Source organism: Aulonocara stuartgranti (genome assembly GCF_965226115.1).
Source record: "Aulonocara stuartgranti genome assembly, chromosome: 4".
Taxonomy (NCBI): Eukaryota; Metazoa; Chordata; class Actinopteri; order Cichliformes; family Cichlidae; genus Aulonocara; species Aulonocara stuartgranti.
In genome coordinates, this window is record NC_138942.1 from 23,835,291 (window position 1) to 23,861,265 (window position 25,975).

General features: G+C 43.8%; 1 protein-coding gene and 1 long non-coding RNA gene across 3 annotated transcripts; both read right to left on the bottom strand.

Moving 5' to 3' along the window:
• Positions 1 to 10,019: 10,019 nt before the first annotated feature.
• On the bottom strand, positions 10,020 to 11,997 carry LOC309704494. The gene is made up of 3 exons (XR_014276274.1): positions 11,687 to 11,997; positions 11,400 to 11,487; positions 10,020 to 10,707 (listed from the first exon to the last, which is right to left on the bottom strand). It is a non-coding gene; the product is annotated as an uncharacterized lncRNA (long non-coding RNA).
• A 3,763-nt stretch (positions 11,998 to 15,760) lies between these two features.
• On the bottom strand, positions 15,761 to 22,869 carry il2rb (interleukin 2 receptor, beta). Of its 2 annotated transcripts, none has more exons than XM_082531984.1 (10): positions 22,636 to 22,869; positions 21,957 to 22,054; positions 21,703 to 21,835; positions 21,483 to 21,549; positions 21,303 to 21,393; positions 21,023 to 21,168; positions 19,634 to 19,829; positions 19,342 to 19,444; positions 19,149 to 19,227; positions 15,761 to 17,883 (listed from the first exon to the last, which is right to left on the bottom strand). In XM_082531984.1, exons 1-10 carry the CDS (start codon positions 22,638 to 22,640, stop codon positions 17,158 to 17,160), a joined length of 1,644 nt encoding a protein of 547 aa, XP_082388110.1. In that variant the 5' UTR covers positions 22,641 to 22,869; the 3' UTR covers positions 15,761 to 17,157. The 2 variants fall into 2 exon arrangements, with proteins under 2 accessions (XP_082388110.1, XP_082388109.1); XM_082531983.1 differs by having other exon boundaries at positions 19,342 to 19,465.
• Between the last annotated feature and the right edge of the window lie 3,106 nt (positions 22,870 to 25,975).

Below are 25,975 nucleotides of genomic sequence, written 5' to 3' on the forward strand. Positions count from 1 at the left end.
CTTCTCACAGGGAGAATCCTGTTGATTACTGGATACGCCTCAACAAGGCTGCTGATATGGCTGAGGAAGGTTTGAAGCGTCAAGGCAGGCGAATGGAGGACATTGGTGGTGAGATCGCTAAAATGTTTGTGAAACACTGCCCAGATCCTGAGCTCGCATCTGTGTTTAAGTACAAACAGATACATGAGTGGACGTGCAAGGAGATTCAGGAGAGGATAGATGAGTATCGGCGCGAGAGGGTGTCTTCTGTGAGAGTGCGCGTGGTTGAGGCCCATGCAGCAGCGCTAATTCGTGATGACACGCGTGTTGAGCTCTTGAATAACGATGACAGGAAGTCTTCTGGTGTTGACGCGCTTCCTACGTCACCCCCGTCACCTGGGGTAGGACCCTCTGTCTCACCCTCTCCTCTCTTGTCCCAGACGCAGCAGATGTTTCTTGCTCCAAGCTGTCCCACTGTTCCTCCTCTATTGTCACAGGATGGGGAACGGAATCCGACGACCTCAACTCAGAATAGATGCCAGACTATTCCCCTGCATTACCAGAAGCAGTCTGCCCTCCCTGCTCCTGAGCAGCAGTTCCCCCACAGTCAGCAGCCCAGCGACAATGCTGTGCTTGGTGAGATGATGTCGATGCTCAGGGAGCTGTTGAATAAAGCGAAGGCTGGGGATGGACATTCCCCCTCACAGCAGGGTGGCAGACGAGTACAGAATCGGGCCCCTTTGTTCAATGGCAGGAGCTGTCAGGTCTGTAATAAGGAGGACCACACTACACAGTCCCATTGCCGCTTTGCCCGACTCTGTTTCACATGCTTTCAGCCCGGTCACACACGTCGCTCGTGTGCCAATGGGGCCTCTACGGGTGACAGTGCCCAGGGAAACTAGACGACCTGTGCTTTGAGGGAGGCTGTACAGGTCATGAAGAACACTCCCACACACATGATGCAGCAGAACTGTATGACAATGTAAAGGACTTAGACAAGTCTGAGAGAGTTATTTTTCAGGACACACAGAGAATCAGCAGCAGTGACAGCCTGTTCTACACTCCTGTTACAATCGGAGGCAAGTCATCCCTTGGTGCTATGTTGGATAGTGGTTCAATGGCCTGTTCTTTGAGTGAAGTAGCGCTGCAGAGGCTTGCTGCTGCTGGTGCTATTGATTTGAGAAATCAGGGGGCACCCACTGTTGTTTTTGTTGGCTGTGGTGGTGTACGAGTGAAGCCTAAATCAGTGGTGGAGCTTGACATGGAAGTGTATGGGTGTCGTATCTTGGTTCCAACCTTTGTTGTTGAGAATCAACAAGATGACTTAATAGTTGGCTCGAATGTCATCAGACATTTAATCCGTCAGTTCAAGAAAGATGCAAGCTACTGGGAGGCAGTTTCGATGTCGCGTTCAGGGCATCAGGAACTTGAACAGTTCCTCTCTCTGCTTGCTGGCCTGGAACGCTGGTCTGGTACTGAGATACCAGACAAAGTGGGCACAGTCAGGTGCAACAGGGCTGTCACCCTGCCAGGTAACAGTGAGTTTCTTGTATGGGGGAAACTTCCGAAAGATGTTAAGATATCTCCCGGCTCTACTGTAGTTACTGAGCCAACCACCTCTCGCTCTGCACCCAGGGGCATCATGGTCGCTAGAGTGGTGACTCCTCTCTGGGGAGACAGGTGGGTCCCACTCAAGCTCCTTAATGTCACAGACAACCCTGTTATTCTGCGGAGGAATGCCAAGCTTGCTGATGTCTACACCTGCCTTGCATTGGAGGATATGGAGGTTCCAGAGCTCAGTCAACAGTCTACTCGTACAGAGCCCACTGGGACATCTGTACCCACAGTGGATGTTGGTACTGTACAGGAGAGGCTGGACCGTGTTGGCCTGGGTGACCTGGACCTGAAATCCTGTGATGTGTCATCGGACTGGCAAGAAAAGTTGGCTGACCTTGTGGTCAATTATCAAGATGTCTTTTCTCGCCATCATCTGGACTGTGGTGAGGCTAAGGGCTTTGTACACAGGATTCGACTGACAGATGACAGGCCATTTCGTCTCCCCTACAGGCGTGTGCCTCCTGCCGAATACCACAAGCTCCGCCAGGTTCTTAACGAGATGGAGGAGAGAGACATAATCAGGAAGTCTACTAGCGAGTTTGCCTCACCTCTTGTCCTTGTGTGGAAGAGAAATGGCGACTTGCGAGTGTGCACCGATTTTCGATGGCTCAACAGGCGGACGCTAAAGGACGCTCATCCCCTGCCACATCAAGCTGATTGCTTGGCAGCCCTTGGTGGCAATGCGTTTTTTAGCACGATGGACTTGACTTCTGGCTTCTATAACATGCCGCTACATGAGGAGGATCGCAAATACTCTGCATTCACAACACCCATGGGTTTGTACGAGTATAACCGCCTCCCTCAGGGTTTGTGCAACAGCCCAGCCAGCTTCATGAGAATGATGACCTGCATTTTTGGCGATCAAAATTTCCTCAGCCTGCTGTGCTACCTTGATGACCTGTTGGTCTTTGCACCATCTGAGCAGTTGGCTTTGGAGAGATTGGAAATGGTTTTCAGCCGACTTCGCCAACACAACCTGAAATTGGCCCCAAAGAAGTGCTGGCTTCTCAGGAGGACGGTGAAATTCCTCGGGCACATCATTAATGAGTCTGGTGTGTCCACAGATCCTGCTAAGGTCGAGGCTGTCAGCAATATGACCATTGCGGACCTAATGGAGCCTGATGGGATCACCCCGTCACAGTCCCGTGTCAGATCATTTCTGGGGATGGTGAACTATTACCAGCATTTTGTGCCCAATTGCTCTGCCTTGGCAAGGCCCCTCTTTGACCTTCTGTCTGGCCAGAAGCAGAAGCGCAAGGGGCGGGCACGTGTGAGCCGTGCTATGCAATCTCGGAAGCTGACACCTACTGACTGGACACATGATCATCAACAGTCATTTGAGGATCTGAAGGCTGCTTTGGTGTCCTCAGTAGTTTTGGCCCATCCTGACTTTGCTCGCCCTTTTGTCTTGTCCACCGACGCCTCCTTGGATGGGCTGGGAGCAGTTCTTTCACAAGTTCAGGAAGGTGATTTTGTGGCTAGACCAGTTGCATTTGCCAGTAAATCCCTTTCCCGTGCCCAGCGTAAGTACCCTGCTCATCGCCTTGAATTCCTTGCGTTGAAATGGTCTGTGTGTGACAAGTTCAGCCACTGGCTCAAGGGACATGCCTTCACGGTGTGGACTGATAATAATCCACTTACACACATTATGACTAAACCTCATCTGGACGCCTGTGAGCAGCGGTGGGTGGCGAAGCTGGCATCTTACGAGTTTGATATCAAATATGTCCCTGGTTCTAAGAACATTGTCGCAGATGCACTAAGCCGTCGACCGTTTGTGAAGTTGGCTGTCGGAGAGAGGTTGCTCTGCTGTCCCTATAGCAACCTAGTTGGAGAAGCTCTTCCCATCTCTGTTGGCTCAGTACAGGAGGCATTTCGACAGTCGAACTCCAGTCAACATCTCTTCGATGGCCAGGTCGAGGAGGAGCCTAATGTGTCGGTGCATGCTAAGAACCAGTCCTTGACTAAAGAAGAGGTCTCTGCCATCTTTGAGACATACCCTTTGGGAGTCGGGTGCCAGAACGCGTGCTGTTGACATCCTCCAACAGCTTCCACAGCTACTTCTCCCTGCAACAGATGCTCAACCTGTGTTCTCTGAGGGTGAGCTTCGTGAGGGGCAGTTGAGGGATCCTGTCCTCTCCAGAGTGCTGTACTTTGTGGAACGTGGCCGTCGACCTTCCCGGAGGGAAAGATCCAGTGAGTGTGCCATGGTCATTAGGTACCTTAAACACTGGGACAAACTGACGATGTGTAATGGTGTCCTTTACAGAGTATCTAGGGATCAGGTCTCCAAGAAGAAGAGATACCAATTTGTTGTTCCTGATGCCCTTAAACCCGAGGTCCTCCAGGGCACACATGACAATGCTGGCCACCAGGGGCAGTTTAGGAGCTTGTGTCTGGCCCGCCAGAGGTTCTTTTGGCCGCACATTGACAGAGATGTGAAGGATTATGTGCGACAATGCCAGCGGTGTGTCATTGGTAAGGCAGCTGATCCTGAGGGGAGGGCACCCCTGGAGAGTATCAAGACATCTGCACCTTTGGAAATTGTGTGCATTGATTTTTGGACTGCGGAGGATTCTAACAAGAAACCTGTTGATGTGCTGGTAGTGACAGACCATTTTACTAGGATGGCCCAGGCCTTCCCTTGCCGAGATCAGTCTGCTAAACAGGTTGCGAAGCAACTCTGGGACAAGTATTTCTGCATTTATGGATTCCCAGAGAGGGTCCATTCTGACCAGGGCGCATCATTCGAAAGTCAGCTGGTTGCCGAATTGCTCAGGGTTGCTGGTGTGAAGAAGTCTCGGACGACGCCGTACCATCCAATGGGCAACGGTAGTGTGGAACGTTTTAACAGGACACTGGGCAACATGATTCGTGCCCTCCCTCCTGATGCGAAACACGACTGGCCCCGGCGCCTCCAGACCCTGACATTCATGTATAACTGTACTGTGCATGAGACAACAGGTTACGCTCCTTTCTATCTCATGTTTGGTAGGGTCCCCCGTCTTCCAGTTGATGTGCTGTTCAAAAACATACTGAAAGATCCTGAAATCGGTTGTTATGATAGCTACGTGGTGTCCCTGACAAAGGATCTTCAAGAGGCAATGGCTATTGCTCAAGGACATGTTGACAAAGAACAGAGACGTCAGGCTGAGCTCTATAACCGCCGTGTGAAGGGGAACTTGATCGCTACGGGTGATAGAGTCCTGGTTTCCAACAGACGTGAGAGAGGGAAGCGAAAAACAGCAGACAGGTGGGAGTCCACTATATACACTGTCGTTGGTGTGAAACCTGCTACTCACACATATGTGATCAAGAATCCTATCACTGGACAGGAGAGGGTTGTGCACCGTAACCTGTTGATGCTTGTTAACTTCTTGCCTGTGGACGTGGACAGTCACGCAGATCGCACCTTTCAGTCTTCTTCTGAAGCTGGATCTGGCGATGCCATGGATGCGACGGGATTGCTGTCTTTCTCAGAGAGTGGGGATTCTGTGAACAGAACTCGGCAATGGGTTGACAAATTGTCGGCTGCACGTTCGGACAGCTGTGAGGGCGCTGAGCCCTCTGGTCATGTTTTGAGCATGGCTGATGAGCCTGAGAGTGTGAGTGATTTGCACCATCAAGCCGGTTCAGTGACCTCTGAACGAGACTGCTTATCGGCCCCCTCGACTATCACTCAGGGAGGGAACAGACAACTCACGCCTTCCACCCACTCTGGTCCTGGCGATGTACAACCAGTCAGATCTCGTTTTGGACGCATTGTCAAACCAGTCAATCGGTTGCTCCATGTAATGTCCACTCAAGAGGTTGTTAATGATGCAAGTCAGATGATTGGCAAAGTCTCTAAGTCATTACGTCAGGCTTTTCAGTAAGTTTTTTTTATTTTCTACATTGTGGTTTCCAGTTTGGTGTATTCTTTGTTCCATTCTGGTTTTCCATTGCACCACCATGTTTGAACTTCGGTTCCGATGCGGGGACATTTCTTTTTCTGTGGGGCATGGTTTGTGTGGGGTGTAGACGGCATCCTGCATCCAGGAGCTGGTAGTGAGTTGGCGCCGCTCACTCTGCTTCATCCTTTTGGGGATACTTCTTGAGTTGGTGTGTCTATATAACCATGTCGGGTCTGTTTTCTTTTGGGTTTCTCTTTTGTTTTGTTGATTTTGGTGGATGCTGTGGGTTGTGCATCTTTAATTTTGAGTGAAATTCTGCGGGGGTGGATGTAACAGAGTTAGAAAATAGCTTAATGAATTTCCTCAAAATTGATGTGCTTTGTGAATAGTTGGAGCCACCTGGTGGACAAACACAGCAACTGCAACTGTTAAGGTTCCAAATGGCTGCACAGCGCATGCCTCAGCAAAGGAAAACAACTCCCAAGCTGGTGAACTGAATGTTGCAGTTGCTTTGCAGATTGTTAATGAAGACTGTGTGCTGTTTTCTTTGTACCAGTTGCCAGAATAAAGAGGGAGCCCAGAGTAAGGGCAAGTCCAGCGTTGCAGTGCCGTCCTTTCTACATGGGCATATCACACCACTTGCACAATAGACTCTCAGAACAGCAACAGCTACACATTCAACCAGGCATTTAGCCACTGTATAGCCTGAATACCAATGCCTTCATAAAAACAGTGATGGTAGTAATAACAATACCTCATTATCTATTGTAGCAGATGTGGAGGAGGATGAAACATCAGCACCTTACTGCTGTTGCATTGGTTCGTATTTAGAAGTAAAGTCAGAGGAGGTTAGGGATGGTTTGTGCACTTGTGGCATGAGAACAGCTGTTGAGCATTACTGCCTGTGAGGCCCGAGGGTTGAGGTAGACCGTTCTTCTGTGTTGGTTACGCCCGCAGAAAATTCCTGTGCTTTTTCCGGCCACTGTTGACTGATAAAGAGTGACATCTGAAATCAGCCGATGCATCTCATTTAGTGTCTGCAGTCTTTGAGTAATCAGACACTGACATCCCAGCACAGCTCACATTTCCTCACTTTGGTGTCTCTCTGATAGCTGCATCAAGTATTTTCCTGTAGACTTTTGCTTATAGAGAATATTTTATTTGGAAGCATCTGGTCTTAAATAAAAACTCTAATTTTTCAAGCAGCAGGAAGAGCATCTCAGAAGCAGCATGCTACTGCACACAGCTTATCCTCTAAGGAGCTGGGGTGATAAATATCTTATGCCACTGACCTTTGGCCTTGCAGGTGAACCACACACACCCGGGTCTAAGGAGCTTGGAAAGAAAAGCGTCTGGACTTATTTGAGTTGCTTGAAGATGTTTCACCTCTCATCTGAGAAGCTTCTTCAGTTCTAAGAAGAGGGGGGAAACTCCCACTGGGTTTATATCTGGGACTCTCCACCATTTGACCTTAGAACTGAAGAAGCTTCTCAGATGAGAGGTGAAACGTCTTCAAGCAACTCAAAGAAGTCCAGACGCTTTTCTTTCCAAGCTCCTTAGACTATACGATGACCTGGATGACTGAGAACCTTCACAGACACACACACACCCGGCTTTAAAATATACTTTAAAATATGAAAGATACTTTATTTGACCTTACTGCTATTTTGCTGCCTAAATGTTGGTGTTTTTGTAATGAGGACTTTGTGCATTGCAACCCTACTTTCCTCTCAGTGTCACCGTTCACCGACCACGCTTACTAGTTACTAGCAATTATTTGCAAATCTCGTAAACACATCATTTATTGATGCAGATAGAAAATGTGTCAAACGTTTAAACTGCAACAGTTTAAAGAAAAGTACCTGTACATGTTGAGTTCGATGGCAGCAACAAGTCTCAAAAAAGTTGGGACAGTCCCGTGTTTACCACCATGTAGCATCGCATCTTCTTTCAATAGTCTGTAAACATGTGGGAACTGGGGAGGCATGTTGTCTCGTTCATGTCTGATGAGACGGTCCCGAGACGTTTTTGTTGTATTTCTTATTTAATTCCATAACCTCCATACCATCAGAGATGCAGGTTTTTTAAATCGAGTACTGACACCAAACTGGATGTTTTTAGTCTGGAGGACGTGGAGTCCACATTTTGCAAAAATAATTTTGATTTGTTTAATTTATTTTTACTCATCAGAACTGTTTTCCACTTTGACTCAGTCCATTGTAAACGAAATTGGACTCAGATAAGATGGCGATGTTTCTGGATCATGTTGGTTTCTTCTTTGCATGATAGAGCTTTAAGCTGAATGTGTGGGTGTCGCCGTAAACGAGCTCACAAACAGTGATTTACATAACAGAATAATTCCTGCTTTTTTAAGGCCAGACGATCACAGACATCTAATGATGATTTTCAGCCTTTACTTTGCGCACAGAGATTTCCCCCAAATTCCCAGAATCTTTTGATGATACTACTGTAGCCCTCATTTACTCAATACCATTAAATAAATGGGCTTTGGGTTCTTTTTCTAGTGTACTCTCGTACGATGTTTTAAATTAACTTCTCTTTTGTTTCTGGGATCAATGAAGCTTATTCCTTAACAGTAGCACTACACGCGAAAATTAACACTAGTGTCTATAGTGCAGTAAATCATGTCATACACCATGTAAAGTAGAGCATTGCAACCCTCCTTTAATTTACCAAACAATGAAAACAAGAAAATAATAAAATGGCAGATTTCAGTATTCAGGCAAACCAAAAACACACACAGCAATTTACCCACTGTACACAGAATCTCCACACATACAGTGTAAACCACCAGTGATAAAACAATTATAGTCCCAAACTAAACCTAAAGCCGGCAGAGATAAACCCTACGTTGCAGGCCTGTATTGCTCCAGTATAAATCCAAAACGATCTCCCAACCGGAAGTTCTTCACTCAACGAGCAAAAAATAAATAAATAAACTCAGTACCTTGTGAAACGTGCAATTCCCACCAGCTTAATCCAGGTAACAAGTTGTCTTCAGCTCCGTCAGAAACACTCCGCTCTGAATGCAGTAGCACAAAGATGAGGAAGGTCCGTGATCTCCACGTGCTCCACAAGCTACCTGTTTTAGCTTCCCACGTTGCCAGAGGTACTCTGAGTGACGCGGGCACTCAGAGTGACTATCTGGGGTGTGTCCGTCGTTATCCAGTTCGGTAACGATCCTCTGCAGCTTGTTACGTTCCACAACTATAGCGAAACGGCAGCCTACAGTAGTCCTTATTAGCGAACGGCTGGGTTAGCCTCACTTTAACTTAATGCGTGCACAGCCGCAAGAAACAAAGCACACAGTCCAGCAGACTCACGCTGAAACTTTACGTGTTATGTCACTAGCTTACCGACACTGTGACTTATCTGTCCGAAAAGTCAAAACACACTTACTCTTAGTACATAAAAAACAAGCTAACTTCTCCGGATGCTCCGTGTAACTCACGCACCACCGCCCTCTCTTTTCGCGCTCTCGTCTCTTTTTTCCTTTTCCTTCTCCACCCTGTGTTACCTTCACCGACCTTATCCCCGTAGGAAATTACAGTTCTCACAAACAATTCACAAGAAAAGAAAGATAACTTATTTTAAACAATGCAAACATGTTTTTAATAATTTTACATGAACTTTTACCTTTTTAATAAACAAGAAAATTTAAATAAATGAACTCTTTGATATTTATATTCTCAGACTTCACTTATCTTTTACTATTTATGCATCTTTTAAACCCGGGTTACACTACGCAGTGTAGATGATAAGATGTCCGGTCTTTGCAAAGTCATTTTCTCACTTTAAACATTTGATATGTTTTACATGTCTGTATATGTGAGTAAAATATGGGGTTGTGAGATTTGCACATCATTGTATTCTGATAATATTTACATTTTCCACAATGTCTCTCCCCTTTGCTCTTTTCCTCTTCGTCTCCTCTCCGCACAAAATCCAAATCTGACTGCTCAACGCTTTCATCCACAACACAGAGCAGGATTAAAAGCGTGCAGCTCACCTATGTGGAAGCACCTGCATTTGTTTTACAGCGACTGCAGTTGTGTAGGCAACCAGGAAGATGACTGCAAAACCTGTTGTTTCATTCTGACATAATTATGGGGAACTGCATTCAAATATGAAAACCAACAGAGAGTTGAAATTTCAGACCTCAAAGCATTCTTGTGGTTCAGCTCAGGAAAAACAAAGAAAGTTGGTGACAAAGCTCACTATTGCTATTTTGAACAAACCCCCTATTGATTTAGAAGAAGACGCTTAATCACTATTCAAAGTGTTTTTTCAGATTTTTTTAACGATACGGGGAAGCAATTTTTAAAAAGCAGGAATGCAATGCTGCTGTGTTCGTTTAACGGACGAGTTGTATTTGTTAAGAAAGTGTTTGGCCTCGGACGTGATCACGACTCCTGTGCATTTGCTGGTTTCTGTTGCTGCTTCGTGAGGAGAGTGAAACACATGGTCACCTCGGCCTCGCACCAGAGGCGGAGCCAGACATTTGAAACACCCGGGGCTTAGCCCTAAAGGGTAGTATGCATGTGGGATTTTTTTTTTTTTTTTTTTTGGGGGGGGGGGGTAGAAATGACTGAAAGATTAATAGGCTCTGTTTTGACTTTTGTTCAAAAAAGAATGACTTCATATAGGGAAAAATATTTATCACATGTGCAGGACACCTTAAACTAGTTTTTTAATTAAGCAGCGAGGCAGAACAAAGTCAGGGCTGTATCAAGACACGAGGACTAAACCCCAATTCAACCAGACCCAGAACTGATCCGGAATTAAAACAGGACTACAACAGTTCAAAAGCAGGACTACTGAGGACTTAACCAAGACAGAACCAGAATCAGAACTAGATGATAGTAGCACTAAAAATCATCATAGACCTGCACTATATTTATTTTTTTAATTTTACCAAAGTACAATATTTAGATTGAGAAAAGTTTATATAATTATTTTGGCCTTGTTGTGCAAACAAGCTGCATAACTTAATAAATATAGAATTTGAAAAATAGCAAACCTAAAAAGAAACACTAGGTACGAGATACATGAGTACCTATGATACAGTTATACTTTTGGTAAACAACCATTTGACTAACATGTGTGTCTCACCTGCTCTTGTTCATCTCTGTTCTGTCCTCATTCTCCATCTCCCTCTCTCTCCCTCCCTCTCTGTTCCTCTCTCTCCCTCTTTGTGCTGACAATCATCAAATATACAGATATTTACAAACTCTTCAGATAAAAACACTTTTTTAATTGTAACATCAAATCAGACTAAATGTTTATTTTTTTAGATTGATAAATATAAAAACATATTTGTTAACTTTGAGAGTAAAGAGAGAAACTATCTGTATTTCTTAATTGCAAATGGCACCAAATTGTATTCAAAATTGAGCCACACTTATGGAGCTCCACAGTTCTTTTCCTGGTGTTTTGTTGACATCTCTTGATTTTCCCATGTCACAGAAACAGGCTCTGTGTTTTGCCTTATTTGCATCCACAGCTGTGCCACCAGTTTACTCACATGGACTCTACTAACCTATCAGAAGCTTCTTCAGCTCAGAATGGAATCGTCTGGAGTTTTCTTATTATTTAACAATAAACTTAGTGTACATGTACTCCTAAATTTGATGAAAGTGATAAAATATAGACAGCTCTGTCTCTCTTTATTCTGACATTTAACTAATTCAAAATATATTTCAATATTTATCTAAAACAAAAGTTTACTCTAAATTGATGTTGTACAGTAAAAATGTTTTATGTTTTCTCCCTAAAGTGTAAATATCTGGTTACAAATGTGAATATCCTGCTGTGTACTGAAATCCCTCTTGTTTTGCATAGAAATATACTGAACAACATACAAAGCATAATATATAAAATAACATTTACCTGAGTTTTTTCTTTGAAAGAAGCCTCGAATGTCCATTCTTATATTTCAGTACATAACTGAAACCGATTTAGTCGGGGAGGGTAAGAACTGAAAATATGAAATAAACACACGTAAGCTAAGACTCTAAAAAAAATAGCATTTGTTCGGATTTTCATTTCGCCATTTGTTGATTCACTTGAAGAGCGAGTAAAATAATATTGGTCAAGTGATCAGTTTCATATCAATCTTTCGTGATGCACCGTCATATTTACATTATTTGTACGGTATGAATGATTTGCTTTGGTACCTTGTCAAACTTAAGCTCTCCTTAGTATGGCTGGCTCCGTCTCTCCAACAGCGCACTCACGGGCAGCAGCTGCCCCGCCCCCTCGCTCAGTCGCTTAGTGCCTGAGCTTGGATCATACCAATATCAGGGGGGGATTCACGCACAGTCGTAAATTCCCACAGTGTGCACTATGTGCTTCGAATATTGTGTGTACTTTTTGTTTTATACAGTTGTCAGCCAGGCATCTAACTATGAAAAAATTACACTCCAAAATACCCCGGGCTTCTGACAAAACAACCCGGGCTTAAGCCCCGTAAGCCACCCCCCCGCTCCGCCCCTGCCTCGCACCCTCCCATTTCACTGTGGCTTAGATCCAAAACACAAAACAGCCTGTGGTTTTTCAGCAGAATCTACAGTTCTTTTTCAATCTCTCGGTTTATGTTTTTGCACACACCTCGCTCTTCTCTCTTGCTTTTAAAAAAAAATCTTGGCCAGCTGAAAATCGAAACTTAATGAAGCGAGGTGGATTTAAACGCATAAAGACTCCTAGCTGAATGCCAAATGGATACTCCTGGCATACTCTGCACATAAAAATAAATTTAGTTTTTTAATAAAAGTGGAAAAATTAATGATGAGGTCCGCCCCGAGTTCCTGAAGGCTCTGGACGTTGTAGGGCTGTCCTGGTTGACACGCCTCTGCAATGTTGCGTGGAGATCAGGGGCAGTACCTGTGGACTGGCAGACCGGGGTGGTGGTCCCCATCTTCAAGAAAGGGACCGGAGGGTGTGTTCCAACTACAGGGGGATCACACTCCTCAGCCTCCCTGGGAAAGTCTATGCCAGGGTGCTGGAAAGGAGAGTTCGTCCGTTAGTCGAACCTCGGATACAGGAGGAACAATGCGGTTTTCGTCCTGGTCGCGGAACACTGGACCAGCTCTTTATCCTCTCCAGGATACTTGAGGGTGCATGGGAGTTTGCCCAACCAGTCTACATGTGTTTTGTGGACTTGGAGAAGGCATTCGACCGTGTCCCTCGGGGTGTCCTGTGGGAGGTGTTGCGGGAATATGGGGTGTCTGGCCCATTGCTACGGGCCATTCGATCCCTATACAACCGTTGCAAGAGCTTGGTTCGCATTGCCGGCAATAAGTCGGACTCGTTCCCGGTGGGTGATGGGCTCCGCCAGGGCTGCCCTTTGTCTCCGGTTCTGTTCATAATTTTTATGGACAGGATTTCTAGGCGCAGCCAAGTGGCGGAGGGCTTTCGCTTTGGTGGCCTCAGAATCTCATCTCTGATTTTTGCAGATGATGTGGTTCTGTTGGCTTCATCGGGTGAGGGCCTCCAGCTCGCACTGGAACGGTTCGCAGCCGAGTGTGAAGCAGCGGGAATGAGGATCAGCACCTCCAAATCTGAGGCCATGGTTCTCAGCCGGAAAAGGGTGGAGTGCCCACTCCGGGTCGGGGATGAGTTCCTGCCCCAAGTGGAGGAGTTCAAGTATCTCGGGGTCTTGTTCGCGAGTGATGGGAGAAGGGAGCCGGAGATCGACAGACGGATTGGGGCTGCAGCTGCAGTAATGCGGACGCTGCACCGGTCCGTCGTGGTGAAGAGGGAGCTGAGTGTAAAAGCGAAGCTCTCAATTTACCGGTCGATCTACGTCCCTACCCTCACCTATGGCCACGAGCTGTGGGTAGTGACCGAAAGAACGAGATCAAGGATACAAGCGGCAGAAATGAGCTTCCTCCGAAGGGTGGCTGGCCTCTCCCTTAGAGATAGGGTGAGAAGTTCGGCCATCCGGGAGAGGCTCAGAGTAGAGCAGCTGCTGCTCCACATCGAAAGGAGCCAGCTGAGGTGGTTCGGGCATCTGACAAGGATGCCCCCTGGGTGCCTCCTGGGTGAGGTGTTCCAGGCATGTCCCACCGGGAGGAGGCCCCGGGGCAGACCCAGGACACACTGGAGAGATTATATCTCTCGGCTGGCCTGGGAACGCCTTGGTATTCCCCCGGATAAGCTGGAGGAGGTGGCTGGGGAGAGGGAGGTCTGGGCCTCTTTGCTTAGGCTGCTGCCCCCGCGACCCGGCCCCGGACAAAGCGGATGAAAATGGATGGATGGATGGATGGAAAAATTAATGAATAACGACAAAGACACTTTGGAAACGATAAAACCCAACAGACTTCAAAGGAGAGGAAGGAATCGCTTTTCTTTTTCCGTCAGTTTTCTAATATCAACAAAACACTGGTTTTCTGTATGACTTTATCAGGTTCCCACATCATTGCTGAGGATATTTTTGCCCACTTTTCTTTACTATTTGTTCAGTTTATTGAGGTTTGTTTATGAACAGTTGTCTTAGGGCCCAACCACAGCGTTCAGACTCAGGTTGAAGTCTGGACCTTGACAGGCCCATTGCAGCACCTTGAGTCTGCTGTGAGAATGACTAAAGGTGTCCAAATCATCACCCCTCAGCCACCGTGCTTAACAGTTGGTGTGAGGTGTTTGTGCTGATGTGCTGTGTTTGGTTTTCCCCTAACATGGTGCTGTGTGTTGTGGCCAAACATCTTGACTTTTTTCACATTTGGCTAAAGGGCAATGTTCCAGAAGTCTTGTGGTTTGTGCAGATGCAACTTTGCAAACATTCAAAGCTGTTCTGCCATGTTTTTGTGTAAGGAGGCTTTATCCATGCAAACCCTTCCAAACAAGCCACGCTTGTTCAGTCTACTGTCACGAACTTTGACATTTAACACGGTAACTGAGGTTTGTAGAGTCTGAGATGTGGCTCGTGGGAACAGTCTGACCTTGTGGTGAATTTGCTCAGACGTCCACTCCTGGGAAGATTGTGGGATTGCATTAACGCATCTAAATGCTCCAAACCAGCAGATTTGTTCATACTTGCTCATGATCAATTAATCAAATGCATTTGATTAGTAGCAGCACCCGGCTGCTACTTAATCTCTTAATTTCCATGGAAGCAGTAAGGGCTCAAAGACGCTGGTGAAAACTTATTTTTTTACATTTGACTGTAGATGAGAATTGAAATGCACACTAAAAATAAACTGGGCATAAATCTCATCAGCATGCACAAAGTCACTGGATATAAAACTACTGGGTAACCAGTATCAATTCAAGGAGCTGTCCTGTTTTACCCAAGCATTAGTGCTGTTTTGTATTGTTCTTTGACCATTTTCCAAAAGAATGGATGTGCAACTGCATGTCTTTATGTAATGCTACTAAATCATCACATATTGTGACAGGTTGCCTTTTCTACAGTGTGTGAAATATAAATACTCATGCAAATACAATATGTATGAGTATTTGCCTCTAGTGTGTCTGTATCTTCACCATAGATTGGATGCTTTAGTTGCATAATGAATTACTGTTGGTCAGCGTAACAGGCTACCTAATAGCGAGCAACACTAAAAACATACAGACACAAATTGCTCTTTTTAAAACAACTATTTTCTGTGTATTTTAATCAGGGGGCTCAATGTAATTTATCCCTGATATAATACGTTTGAAGCTGCTGTGACTCTGATGCAGACAAACTGGTGAGGAGCAGAGTCTTGCACGACAGCACTGACATGGCTAAATATTGTAAATTCTGTGTGAGGTGAGCGGATGTTGCTTGTTGTGTCAAAGTTAAATGTCAAACCACACTCTAATACACACGCTCACTCACACATACGCTACCAGGACCACCTGACAGGACATGTAAAAACTCAAAAGTACACACAGGCCCACACACACACACACACACACACACACACACACACACACACACACACACACACATATATATAGAAACGTGCAAACACACAGGCTGTCTCCCACACTCTTTCTCAAGTCGGTACATGCCCACCCCTCAGCCCTCATTCCACAGAGACACAGGAAGTCAAAGGGTGACCCATTTCTACTAGAGCTTTTACTTTGTTTGGCGTCTGTACAGATGCCACTGAGCGTAATGGAAACATACTGCATGCGTAGAGACAAGGCGACATTTTACACTGACCTCAACGGCTTACACTACACAAATCTACAATGAGCAGTCCAATGAATTTAGCAGATCTGCTAAGCGTGTACTGTAAGCACAAACACAATTACTCACTCTGTAAAGTTTATTTAGATTTATTGGCAGATGTCAGCTCTGAGTGATTATAAATGTTCATCATTACAGACAGAAGAATAAAGACTATATCAGCACAATAGCAAATACACACTAAAAACAACACAGAGGCAAACCAGCTGCCTTTTTTTTCTTTCTCAACAACAGGTCAGTGTTAACTCGAATCAACATAATGCTTACTGCTGGTGTAGACTTGGTCCCTTCCCTTTCAATTTTATGCAGCCAAAAGGCATCATGATTACCATAATAAGCACACACAATACGTCACCAAAAAAAGAACATTTCACTACTTCAAAAGTTCAAAATCAACCTGCAGCAACAAATCATTTTCTGTCTAACAACAAAACAAAAATAGGAGCTTTAAAGCACTCTCATACTATTTGATTATTTGGAATTCATTTAAAGTAATAAAAAGCAAACTTTAAAAGGGCATTTATGTGTTGTTGTGGCATTTATACTTTTTTTTGTTTAAGGCTTTTTTCTAAAAGTACGACATGATGATGAGATGCTAAGTATGAGGCTAAATGATGCCCCCGCAGCAGCCTACATGCTGGTTAACTCTGCAGCGTTGTACTGCTTTCAGGAGTAGGTTGCTGGTTAGCATGCTCTGTCAGAAACACTGATTTATGTGCATATTTTTCTTGCTATGATACCAGTTATAGGTTCCAAACCATCTAAACAAAAGACCAGAAGTGTGAAAGTGAAACCTACATTAACCGATTAGCATGTAAACAGGAAAGCTTCTCTACTTTTATAGCAACAGCTGATTAAATGACTATATATGTTATATAAAATTGGCCTTTTTCATAGTTTATTGGCAAAGAAATATCACTGGAGTTCCCCTTAGACCTATGTAGCTTTTTGTTTCTTTATTAATGTTCCTTAATGCCAAAACTCAGATCAGCTTGCTGAATGGGAGCTTTCCAACAAAAATACATTCACCACTAGCATTCAGCAGCTATACAGCTACATGTCTGATGGAAGGAAACGATAGAAAGAGTATTACGCTCGCTTTCACCATGATTACACTGGGTGATTGCCGGCACACTTGCCATAAAGCTTTATAAAGTAACGCTTTGCTTCTGGAAGCAAGTCTAAGCACTCAGCAGCCATGCTGAAACACATTCAGGCACTTATTTAGGCACTTGTAATCAAAACTGCACGGCGATTTGCCGTGTATCCCGCTCGTGCTCAACATCTTTGTTGATATGTCAATTTTGCATTTTCTTTTGTGCTCTAATGTCTGCAAAATAACTCGTACACGAATAAATCATGTAGGCGATCGTGGAATTCGTTTCTTTGTCAGACTAGAAGTTACACTTTGTTTGTTGTGTAAACAGAAGAAGTTTTAATTGACTGCACAGAAACTCTAATTGCAACTTTTCAGATGGATTTGTTGCTGAATGTTGCCTGCAGCTCTTTCAGTGTCAGGTAGCCGGTTTTACCGGGCTCCATGGGCATGGAGGAAGATCTGCACATGGCGCCAGGCACGAGCCAGGCTGAAGAGCTATCATCGCTAGCAGCTGTCATGGGTGTATCCTCCTGATGGTTGTCAGAGGACATCTGTGGTTCAACAAGGAGGCTGGGAGGTGTTGGAGGAGAGAAGGCGGGGCATGTGTGTGGAGGAAAGCGTACAGGAAGGATGAGGAAAGGAATGTTGTGATCATCCAAGAGAAATTGCTCTCCTCCTTCCATGTACCTTTCTTCCTCATTGTCAGCTTCAAGTTCGATTCCGAAGCCCGAGTCTGGGCTCTGCGGCTCCCTCTTCAAACTCTCGTAGGTTGGAAAACCGCAGAGCGAAGGGCAGAAGGACGGGTGAAAATCATCGTGGTAGGTAAAGTAGGCCGGGGTGGGGTCAATGCACGCGAAGCCACCGGAGGAGCTGGAGGTGAAATAGCTCCGGTTGGAGAAGATGGATGAAGAGGTGGAATTGTTGACGATGCCGCTGGTGTCTGAGTTCTGGAAGTGAAGCAGGGCGCTGCTGGAGCTGGAGGAGGGAGAGGTGGATGGGACTACATCAAAGTCCTCACACACCTCCACGGGGGAGATTTGGTCGATGGGCTGTGCTGTGAAGAACGACTCTGAAACTGAGAGCGGATTCAGCCATTTCTGTGGGGGGGAAAACACTCAGACTATAATATTCACCCAAAGAATCACACAACAGTATCAGAATGTGTGTATGTGCGTCACACTCTGAAACTGAACAAACTGAAAGGTGAATTAGCACTTTGCATAGTAAGGACAGGTTTCACGAGTGAGCTTAAGTGCATTTTTAGAATATTTTGCTTGAACAAGGGTCAAAATCACGGAGCAGGAGGGATTAGGAAAACTTATCTTTTGCTCCCACTGATGCAGCCATTAACATCTGTTCTAATTTCCCCCTCAAATTGTTTGAATTTCACATTTTCATTGCAGAAATTAGGCTGTCCACTTAACAAAAAGGCTTCAAACCAATTGCAATCCAAGATTCTTGGTACCTGCACTCGCTGTTTAAGCATATGTGTAGGACAGACAGACAGTTACAGCACCATGGGAAAAACTGCTCTAATAATAAAAATGCTGTTCTCGTTTTGTTCAGTTTGAGGACAACTGTTAAAAATGTCTCATTCTTAATGATCCGTATGCATCAATGATTATTTTATGAAATATGGTGCTTTTTGGATGCTCAGACTCACATTTATTTAAATGCTATATGTATTTATGAAGTTACTTTGCTCAGTAGAAGTTTGTGTGAGATTTTGAATGCAGAATTGAAGTTGTGCGTATGTTTCTGTGATGGTATTACTCGTTTTTTCCCATAAAAGGATGTCAGCAGTTCTCTTTTGGGATACCAGCCTTACAGTTTGTATGATGTAGAGTGAACATGCGCAGTGACAGTTTAACTGGTTGAATCTTGGCGAATGTGCCAGAAAGCAGAAAACTAGAACTTTACAAACTATTTCAGGTGTGGCGGGAATCCAAACCCATCGCCACAGACAACTGACGGGAGTGCGGTTCAGGTCTTTCTCCCTTTGTTGTGGGCTGTGGGAATCAGCGCCTTTGATGAAGAGCTAACTTTATGACATTTTATCATTTTAATCAAACTTCATTGTCTTCATTTAATAAACATTACTGAGAAGGAGAAGCAGGTCATAAACTAACACCGTGGCCTTTGCATTATATACTTATATGTTGTTTTGATCCACGTCTAAAGTGAACAAATTTAGCCAGCGAACAGCGCACACACTCACACTTAAACAGTTAAAGGTCCCATGAATACCACATAATATACTACTTGCTGTGTGTTGACACCTCTGCAGTGAAGCGGTCTGTGTTGCCTGCGGCTGGATATTTTGATAAATGGATTGTTAGTCGAGAACATTTATTATTTTTACCTTTAGGTTTCCTTCGTGGACAGAGTGCAGCGACTGGAAATACTTTGAAGGGTTCGGTACTGCCTTCCCTTCGAGCAGCCTGAAACAACATGGGGTCGAGCGTGTATATCAGATATACAGAGTGTGTAGATATACACACATACATGCAAACATATGCGCACTCTGATAACAGCCAAAGTCACAGTTTACTCACCCCCTGGTGTTGCATCTTTTGTAAACGACCAGCACAACAACAATAATGAAACACACGGTGCCGAACAGTCCCATCTTCACCAGTGAAGACAGACTAAATCCCTCTGAAACAGAGAGCAGACAGACTGAACATGCACAAATGTACATATTCAGTTGACCTTTACTTTGTTGCCTAGACAACGAAGCAGACTGGATGCATCCTTTTTTCCAGCTGCACTTATTCCCAATGAAAAGGTTGAACTGTGATGCTTTTAAGACTGACAAGAGATAAGCAGAGTGTTCACCAAGCTCACCGTTTACACTGTTTGTGTTGTTACCAAGGTTGTCCGATGAATTCACTTTCCAGGATGACGCTGGACTCCAGTGGCTCCAGTGGCCGTTATATCCAGATTTTTCAGTTTTAACTCTCACTCTGACGTCCCCATGCCCCTTTAGTTCAGACAGAGCTAATCTCAGCTCTTTGTCTGGTGTTTTGAAATCTCTGGCCTCCTGAAAAATTGAAAATTCAAGACAGGGTCAAAATAAAGGAATAAAATACAGAAATACTTCTCCAGGCTTCTTAAAGGACAATCAAAGCTCTTCTTTGGATGTTTGCTGCCTTTTATTCTGTTCTCTGTCAGGATGAGGTCCGAGCTCAGGGGAGGCCAATCCATGACTGATCCTCCATTGTGTGTGTTTTTTCTATCAGGTATGCTTTTACTGCATTGGCAGTGTGTTTGGGATCGTTGTCATGCTGACAAATCAATCAGACACTTTCCAGGTGGTGTTTGATGGTGAATCAAACCCTGATGGTGGTTTTCTTTGTTGATAATTCAGTTTGACAAGATCTCCAACACCATGGGCTGAAAAGCAGCCCTAATCCACGACAGAGCCTCCGCTGTGTTTTAGAGATCACCTCCTCCATACATCCTTTTTGAATCTAAAAATTTCAAATTTTCTCCCTTTTTCCTTTTGTTAAGAATGTCTTCATCTACTGCAGATAGTATTTAGGCCTGCCAACTTCCTCTTTTGTCCTTTGCTTTTACACGTTTATCAGTTTTTTAAGCTTATGGCTTTTTGGAGTCTTTGGTTTTATTCTTGTCCTACCGTATTATCTGATGTGTTTTTGTAACAGGGTTCTGGCAACAACGTGCCTAAAATACACCATTTAAAACATTTTTTTGTGCCAAATTCATCTGAACATGATCAAATACAAGGACTGGACTAAAAATGAATGAAGAAGCAGAAGATGTCCAAAGCAAAAGCCTGAAAAATCTTGAGAAAGCCTGGGAAACTTTGCTCAAGTCCTCTTTAAGACCCAACCCATCAAAAAATACCCAGAAAATTCTGATTCTTTTGGAACTGAGATGTTTAATAATCCTTATAACAAAATCTACAAAACATGTTTTGCTGTATCATGTTGTTTATGATATATTTTTATAATTTATTTATTATATATTTTTTCTATCGCATTTCATACATTGGGCATTTTCAGCAACATTTCGTTAAGAACAATGTTAATTTTAGACCAAAAAAAAGAGTTTTGTCCATAACGTTTTGAAATCATGGCAAGTATTGCTAATGTTGATAAGATGAGGTCTCAGAAATTGATGAACATGTGGCAAATATGATACAAATGGCTTTATTGATTTACTCAGTAATTTGTCTAAAAACTCTGTTACTGCATTTATGTAGATGCTCACCGTCCAATCTTGGTCACTGGTTTTGGTCTGGATATGGAAGTAAAGGGCTGACAAGTACGGTAAGATTTTTTCGCCTGGGCTCCACGTTATGTAGAGGTCTGTGCCGTTGATGCTGACATTGGGAGCACTTGGAGGATTCATTATAACTGCATACACAGACGCACAAACAAGGCAGATTATTAAATGTTGGTAATTGTTGCAGTTATTAATCCATCGTTGTAACTTATTCCAACTGTGCGGTGTATCAACAACAATTTGAATAGAAGTCAGAGCTACTCACTGCAATCTACTGGGCGATAGTTTATTAGGGCCTCCACTAACACTCCATTACAATTCACACTAAAGTTCAGTCTTTTAAAAGGATTTAAAGTCTGGAAGAAAGCAATAAACCATTAAACAATGAGGATAGAACTTGTGTGAGTAATCCAGTTTGCCATGTTTGCATGTGTCCGATACTTACTTTGTTTTCAAAGACAATACTGCAGCCAAACAGAGAGTTCTCATGTTGTTCAAGCTTGCATTTTTGGCTAGATGAGAAAAGGACACAAAAAGGGCAAAATCTTCACTTAGCACTGACGTTTTGTAGCCAAACTGTGACCCATGATGTTCCTTTTTGTAAAATTAAAACCTTTGTCCCCCAACTAATACACACAGTTTTCAGTATGTCAGAAATATCTTACATATACAGGGCAGGACTGCCATGTGTCCAGATTGTCATCACACCCGAAAGCCAACAGTCTGCACCGGGACCCACGGCAGAGCTGTTCAGCGTGCAGCTGACATTGTTGTAAAAGTCATTTGCACAGGAAAGTCCTTGAGTAACAGAGACACAACAGAAAACAGGAGTTGGGATAGTGTTGCTTTATCAGTATCACGAGACTTTACGTTCAGATTAGACTGAACTCTGTGTGCACTCAAATATATACACTCATACCATGTGAGAGTCTGTGGGAGTGGGCCGCATGCACTGAAATGATAATTATCAGGAGGTGTGAGCACAGCAGCACCTCCATCGCTGCGAATGTGGTATGACTGTAGGCAGAGAAGAGCGGTCATACACTGAGCGTTAGAAGGGCGAGAGGAATAAAAAGTTGTAAATACACCAGCTTAGACCTGGAAGTCAGCTAAATACAATCACCACAAAGCTTCTAGGAAGGGCAATATTCACAGCTTGAAAAGCTGTGGCAATATATCAACTGTGTTTTACAGTAAGGACCTCCTCTAAGCCATACTGTTAATGCAAGCAACACCTTATTTAGTTTACAGTAGCTGACTTCATACTTTGCAGTGTGTGTGGCTTTATGCTAATGAAACAAATGAGAGAAGATGAACAAACCAGTCTAAAAAAAACCTCGGGGAACATTATGTGACCTGAAAGAGATGAATCTTCCCATCACGCTATTTTGACTCCAAAAACTCACTAAAACTATCCAGTACAGTAAAAAATCATCAACTCCAAGCTGAAAGACACACTTGTGTTTGTGTGTATGTACTTTAAAATTATTACATCAGCAAATGATTGTTTTTATTAATTAACATAGTAATTCCCCCCCCCCCCCCCCCCCCCCCTTAAACAGGACTAATAAAAAATGTTTGAAGAAGTAATAAATTACCTCATGAGTCTTGGTAGCAGGTGGTCAGGAAACACATTGTTGCTTCCTCTTTTGGACTGACGAGAAGATTTCCTTCTGTTCCTTTCTATTTGAACATCGCCGTCTTTTCTGGTGCTGTCGTTCTGTCACTCACAGTCATCCCCCTGCCTCCTCCTCCTCACCCCTCCCTCTTCTCTTAAGTGCCCAGTGATATTTTCCACTTGAAACCACAGCTTACAGGGGCTTACAGGAAGCTTCGTGCAGCGGTGAGTGATAATGAGAGACGATGGGCCGGGGTGGAGAGTGAGATGATGATGGTGGTGGTGGGGGCGGTGGGGGCTTGGCTTGTTGTACAACACCTCCTTCTGCTCACCACCAGCTGCAACTGCTACCTGAGGCCCCGTTGCCTTGTTTAAGGTAATAATAATTGTACCGAAAACAAGAAATCCAACCACATCCTGTTTCAATCACAATTGTAAAGTGGGTTGTATAAAGAGAAACTCGCGAATTGCTCTATGAAGTGGTTTATGTCAATGAAACTCATCTTAAAAAGGACATTCAAAGGATTATATAGGCTAAAGCTACCCGATTTAGAATCGTGGGGTTATTTAAAAATGCAAACGCGAGAAGCTGTGCATGAAAACCGCTGCTGTTACAGCCGCAACCGCTGCAGACACATACTGAAGTACTTCCAAAGAGACAGAGAGTAAAGGAGGTTGAAAGTTAAAGCAGCAGACAGCTCTTCAGTCAGTGGCCACCAGGCATTTCTGTAGTCAAAGGCCACCTGTTATTCCGTCTCACTGTGTCAAACGTTAACCCTTACAGCGAGGGCTATGTGGCAGTTGTTAATGGTGATATGGGGCAAAACGGTAAGCAAGCGAGTTTCTAGAAATACAAAATGACGAGCTGGAAGGGCATCACTTGTTATACAGCACAATCTGGTTAATTTGCACCTCAAAAGGTTGTCACAAGAAAAGTGACCGTAAGAAACCAGAATTTGTCTTTGTGCATATTGCCAGTAAAATCCGAAATATATAAAAACAATACCAAACAAGCTAAACGTGATAGGTAAAGTTGAAAAAAAGAAAAGAAACAGAGAATCTCCTGTTTAACAAGACACACAAACTTTTGTAGGTTTGTAGGTTGCGAGCACAGTGATTGTGCAAACCAAATCAGTGAGATCAATTTAAGTTTGCAGAACGTTTTTGTTCATCTTTGTCTTAAAGGTCATCGGAGGCCATTGTGTAACTTGCCTTTATACTAATCATATAGGCCTACAAACCACACGCACAAAAAAAACTTTCATGCAGAACATTACAACTGTTGCGACACAGTGTTTTTGAACTCAGCTATACTTTGTCTGCCTGAGTGGGCTTAGGCCTGCAGTAGTAGGCCAGAGGGTGATGGCGTGATGCAGCCGCCACGGGTTCCTGCAGTTACTTAGGTGTCAGCATCAGTGAGAACCAGCGAGACGAGAGCAGGGGAGGGTTTAAATGTGCAAAGGAGCGGGGGGGTTGGTGAGCGTATATGACACTCACTGAAAGGTCAAAGTCCGCTGTGCCTGTGGCAGGAAGTCGTCGAAAAGACCATAGAGATGTTTGTGCTCGGAAGGCAACAAAATCATCATACCACAACCATAGTGGGGAAATGTTCAGTGGCGAGAAGGTGAGAAGAATAACAAGGGAGGGTATACTCATAATACGAACCCTACAGCTCTATAAAACAAAGCACAGTGCTGCTCTTGAAAACTACTGGGTTAACACTGTTTCAAGATTAGTTCTCCTAACTGACAGAAATACATCATTTATTGACTCATCCCCCCCAACAATCAGACTCAACTAATATAACCCCCCCAATAAAATTATGAATTATCTTGCATAAATAGGCTGTTGATTTTCTTTACTCATTTCAGGTATTACCAGCAAAATAGTTGCATGTTTGATCATCTTGGAATTTACCCAGATGTATTTATTTATTTAGACAGCGATCGTGACAGCCCCCCCCCCCAATGTTCAGCGCAAAGTTATGCAGATGCATACATTCATATACAGCATTATTGTACATGCTTTAACAGAGCTAAACTCACCAGTTAACCTAACTGGTGGGCTGTGGGAGAAATATTTGATATTGTTGGGACAGGGAAAAAATGCAGGGTCCGTGCAAAACATCCCCAACTATCAGATGTTTCCAGACATTGATGGTAAATGTGCTGCAGTGTTATTCAAGCTTTGGACTATCGACTTCACTGATGAACAACAGCGTGTGGGGCCAAAGACTAGATAAGTTGCAAATGTTCAAAACAAATGTGGTAGATAGCATAAGTGCCCTCTTATCTGTAGTTCCATCAAGTGAACAACCCAATGTGTTGGGCCAAAGATAGCACAATCCTGTCAGAATTCATGCACTACATATGTATATGGTGTATATATGTGTAGTTTCCACATATATAAGTATATATATGTGTGTGTGTGTATACACAAAATTTATATGCAACTTAAAATAAACAGAGAAAAAAAAAACGTAAAACATGTTAGCTTGCTGTGATAAACCAGAGCTAGCAGCTAGCAATGCTGGATTCTCTGTAAAAGGGAACATGGCACCACAACGCGGAACTACACACTGAAAGCATGAACCACTGGACTTTTAATTCATCATAGTGAACGATGACATTTTGTATCTACATTAAACTTCTGCAAAAATGTCAAAATAGCTTCACACAGGCTTCATAACAGATGAGCTCAGACATGAAAGCTGTACTATCTGCTGATCAGTTCACACTTAACACATTCAGCTAGAGCTGAATTTGACAGTTTATGCATTGTCTAGTCAGCATATGCAACTTCAAAGAGACCCCTCCACCTCCTATCTTTGTGTAGTAAAGGATCAGATTGCTACTACAGATACTTATTATATAGGTCTGGGTTGACAGGAGAGGCAGGAGGTTGTGACAAAAACACAAGTTTCAGTGGTTTGTGTTGAAACCACCTCCATTCTACTGCCTTTACACATCACACAAAGAGCCAAATAACCGCTTTAGCTACTACTGCCATTTACAGACCCAGTTCTCCAAGTTATAATATGAATTGGGATTGCATTTTATAAAAGCGGTTATTTTATTCATTCATTTTTGTTTACTTTATATGGACATGAATCATATTGCTTTTGTTCTGCAAACTAAAAAAACTTATGTTAATTGAGCGGGATATTACAGAACTTCCCCTGACTAAGCTTTTATTTCGAGCGCAATATTTATCTCTGTTTTGTGCATGCTAAAAGTGCAAGCAGCACCATCTCCAAAATAACCTACAGTGAGTCATAAGACTGGTGTGTGTGTTGTGGTATCAGAGTAGGAAACAGGACC

What these genes read in the sequence shown, in the direction of transcription:
- il2rb (XM_082531983.1), bottom strand. An exon ending in CTATCGCCCAGTAGATTGCA is followed by an intron (nt 21,169 to 21,302) that starts GTGAGTAGCTCT and finishes CTGTGTATGCAG; the next exon opens with TTATAATGAATCCTCCAAGT. An exon ending in CAACACAAACAGTGTAAACG is followed by an intron (nt 19,466 to 19,633) that starts GTGAGCTTGGTG and finishes GTGCATGTTCAG; the next exon opens with TCTGTCTGCTCTCTGTTTCA.